General features: G+C 35.9%; 1 protein-coding gene across 1 annotated transcript; it reads left to right on the plus strand.

Annotated features, from left to right (window-relative positions):
* Window positions 1–335: 335 nt before the first annotated feature.
* LOC145076401 (uncharacterized) lies at window positions 336–1543 on the plus strand. The gene is made up of 3 exons (XM_079022284.1): window positions 336–980; window positions 1248–1340; window positions 1442–1543. The coding sequence occupies exons 1-3, from the start codon at window positions 336–338 to the stop codon at window positions 1541–1543; spliced, it is 840 nt and encodes a 279-aa protein (XP_078878410.1).
* The last annotated feature ends 1515 nt before the right edge of the window (window positions 1544–3058 follow it).

Genomic DNA, 3058 nt, shown 5'->3' on the forward strand with positions numbered 1-3058 from the left:
ACGGCCCAACCCAAATAAAACCCTAATCTCGTTTAATATATAAACGACTCTTCTTTCTCAGAAGAGAGTTACGATCATTAGCTCTTGTTTTCATCGAACTCTCATAGAATCTCTCTAGCAAATTGGCTTATGATTTATGTGCCTAGAATCGTAAGTGTCCACTTTGATTATCCTAGGCTGAATTTCTTGCAACACAGGCATAGGGTAGAAATATCAATTCGGAAAGTGTTCTCACGATCAAAGTTGGTATCCAGATCTCCACGACAAAACCCTATATTTCCTTGCATTCGAACTGATATTTTCTGTTCCTGGAGATGGGTGACTCAATCCGCGAGATGACCACAAAGTTTGCTAAACAGGAAAAGTTTGAAGGCGTGGACTTCAGGCGTTGGAAGAAGAAGATGCACTTCATGCTGTCTACTCTGAAAGCAACATACGTGCTGACTACTCCACGACCAGCGGAGCCAGAGGAAGGTGTTGTTGAGACGATTGAAGAGATAAGAAGGAGACAGAAGTGGGACAATGATGACTACATCTTCAAAGGTCATATTCTAAATGGTATGTATGATGCTTTATTTGAGCTCCATAGTGAAGCCTTGTGTGCTAAGAAGTTGTGGGACACCCTTGAACTGAAATACATTAGTGAGGATGCTTCTAGCAAGAAGTTTCTGGTTAGTGACTTTAATAATTATAAGATGGATGATTTAAGGTCTGTCACTGAACATTACAATGAACTCCTTGGCATACACGGTCAGTTTAAACTGCACTGTATGAATATGGATGAATCCATTGTTGTGTCAACCATCATTGACAAACTGTTTCCATCTTGGAAAGACTTCAAACATAACCTGAAACATCAAAAGGAGGAGTTGTCCTTGGTTCAACTTGCTAGTCACATTCGTATTAAAGAATCTCTTCGTGCGAAGGAAAGTGACAAATCTGAAAAACCCAAGGGAAAACTTGAATCTGGACAACCCTCGGTTCATATGGTTGAAAATAAAACAAGGAACTAGAACCACAAAGGACATGACAAACACAAGTAGGAACATGTCCCAAGAAACTCCAACAAAAAGAGAAAGGATCTGGTTTGTTGGATGTGCAAGCAAGTTAGATATTGCAATCATGATTGTCGTGTGAATTTAGGCAACAATGGTGTTGGAATCAGTGGAGCCAATGGGAAAGTGAATGGGTCTTCGGCCCAAGTTAAAGGAGGTTAGTTTTTGACTAACTTTGATAATTCTAATCAGAATTATGTTTACTATGTTTCATTTACCCTTGAATCATTCTATGTGAAAGATGATGATGTTGCTTGGTGGATCGACTCCGGAGCAACGAACCATGTATGCAAGGATAAAACGGATGTTTGAAACATTAAATCCACTTGAAGATGGGTCGATGGTGAAAATGGGATACGATTCTTTTATTCTTATTTGTGGTTTAGGTGTCGTGTGTTTTGAATTTACTTCTGGAAAGACAATTAGGTTATTTGATGTTTTGTTTGTTCCCAAGATTTGCAAGAATCTTGTTAGCTCTAGTTGTTTGAATTTTAATGATTTTAAACTAGTTATTGAGTTGGATAAGTTTGTTTTTTCCAAGGGTGGAATGTTTGTTGGCTTTGGATATTTAAATAATTGAATGTTTTGTTTGAATATTGTTGACAAATTATTACTTGTTCAAAATTCTACATTTGTATCTTCTGCTTCTAATGTTGAAAAATTTATGCTTTAGCATGTAAGATTAGGTCATGATAAATCTATGCTTCGACTGTTTTGGAACTTATACATAGTGACTTGTGTGATTTTCACACCATTTCTTCTTTGGGAAATAAAAAGTACATAGTCACCTTTATTTTTGTGTAACAACATAAATTTTCAAATGAAAATTTTTCAATGTTAAACACATTTATTCCAATAATAAAACCAAAAAGTGTAACAATGTCAAATCATCAAAACTCATGTCCAAACACTATGTATATATATATATATATATATATATATATATATATATATATATATATATAACACCAGGATCCTCTCAATCATAAATCAAACTCTGATGTGTGTACAATCAAGCCGGCGCCTGCCCGTGATCCTGAGAAGTACCTGAAACACATAATACATAACACGGTAAACACAAAGCTTAGCGAGTTCCCCAAATACCACTGATATTTGCATAATTAGTCATATGTTTAGCATACATTTTTATTCATTTTTAGCTAATTATGTGCATAATGTGGACAAAAGGTACTTAATAATGCTTAAATTTTGTTTTCAGTCCAAAAGAGATGCTTAGAAGTAAAAAGGAACAAGGAGAAGAAATTAGAGACCAAAGAATGAAGAATGAGGAACAAAAGCACACTAACTCGGCGAGTCCGCGAGGCTACTCGGCGAGTACCTAAGAATATTCCCGAAGATAAGTCAAGACTCCTGGAAATAGACGGATTGTACCTGTACTCGGCGAGTCCGCGAGTCTACTCACCGAGTAGCCCCTGTTTTGTGATAATTATAAATATCGAACCTTTATCCGAATTGGAGAGACCTCTGGCGTTTTGGGAGCTGCACCTGCGATTGAAGAACCCTTTGGAGAGCTGAGAAACCCTAACCTTCGATCCTTTGAAGAATCAAGGCAATTTAGGTTATACATTCCACTTAATCTTAGAATTTAAGCATGTCCAGCCTAGTTGAACTTGTTTTTGAGCTTGTTTTTACTGTGACTATGAACTAAATTCGTTTTGTTTCTGTTTGGGAAGACCAAGTTACTCCTATGGTTTAATTATTACTTTTTGATTGATTGTTTATTGGTGATCTTATTAAATTAAGTTTGTTAAAGAACCTTATGCATTAACCACAACTATTTTCTGTTAATTGGAAGACAATTAAGCTGCATGAACATCTCTTAGTTGTTAACCTCATATGTCTATGTGAACACTTTATCATATGCCTAGGAATAATGAATATGAAACTAGGATTAATAAGAGAATGGGTAAATTAATGTGTGAGCTTGTTTGAGAAACCAACAAACAAGAGGTTAATTGAAACACCAATTTGATTAACCAACT

Source organism: Lactuca serriola, chromosome 9 (assembly GCF_051521515.1).
Source record: "Lactuca serriola cultivar US96UC23 chromosome 9, Lser_US96UC23_V15, whole genome shotgun sequence".
Classification (NCBI taxonomy): domain Eukaryota; kingdom Viridiplantae; phylum Streptophyta; class Magnoliopsida; order Asterales; family Asteraceae; genus Lactuca; species Lactuca serriola.

What these genes read in the sequence shown, in the direction of transcription:
- LOC145076401 (XM_079022284.1), top strand. Translation starts at nt 336, where the DNA reads ATGACCACAAAGTTTGCTAAACAGGAAAAGTTTGAAGGCGTGGACTTC. An exon ending in TTGAATCTGGACAACCCTCG is followed by an intron (nt 981 to 1,247) that starts GTTCATATGGTT and finishes AATTCTAATCAG; the next exon opens with AATTATGTTTACTATGTTTC. An exon ending in ACTCCGGAGCAACGAACCAT is followed by an intron (nt 1,341 to 1,441) that starts GTATGCAAGGAT and finishes TTTGTGGTTTAG; the next exon opens with GTGTCGTGTGTTTTGAATTT.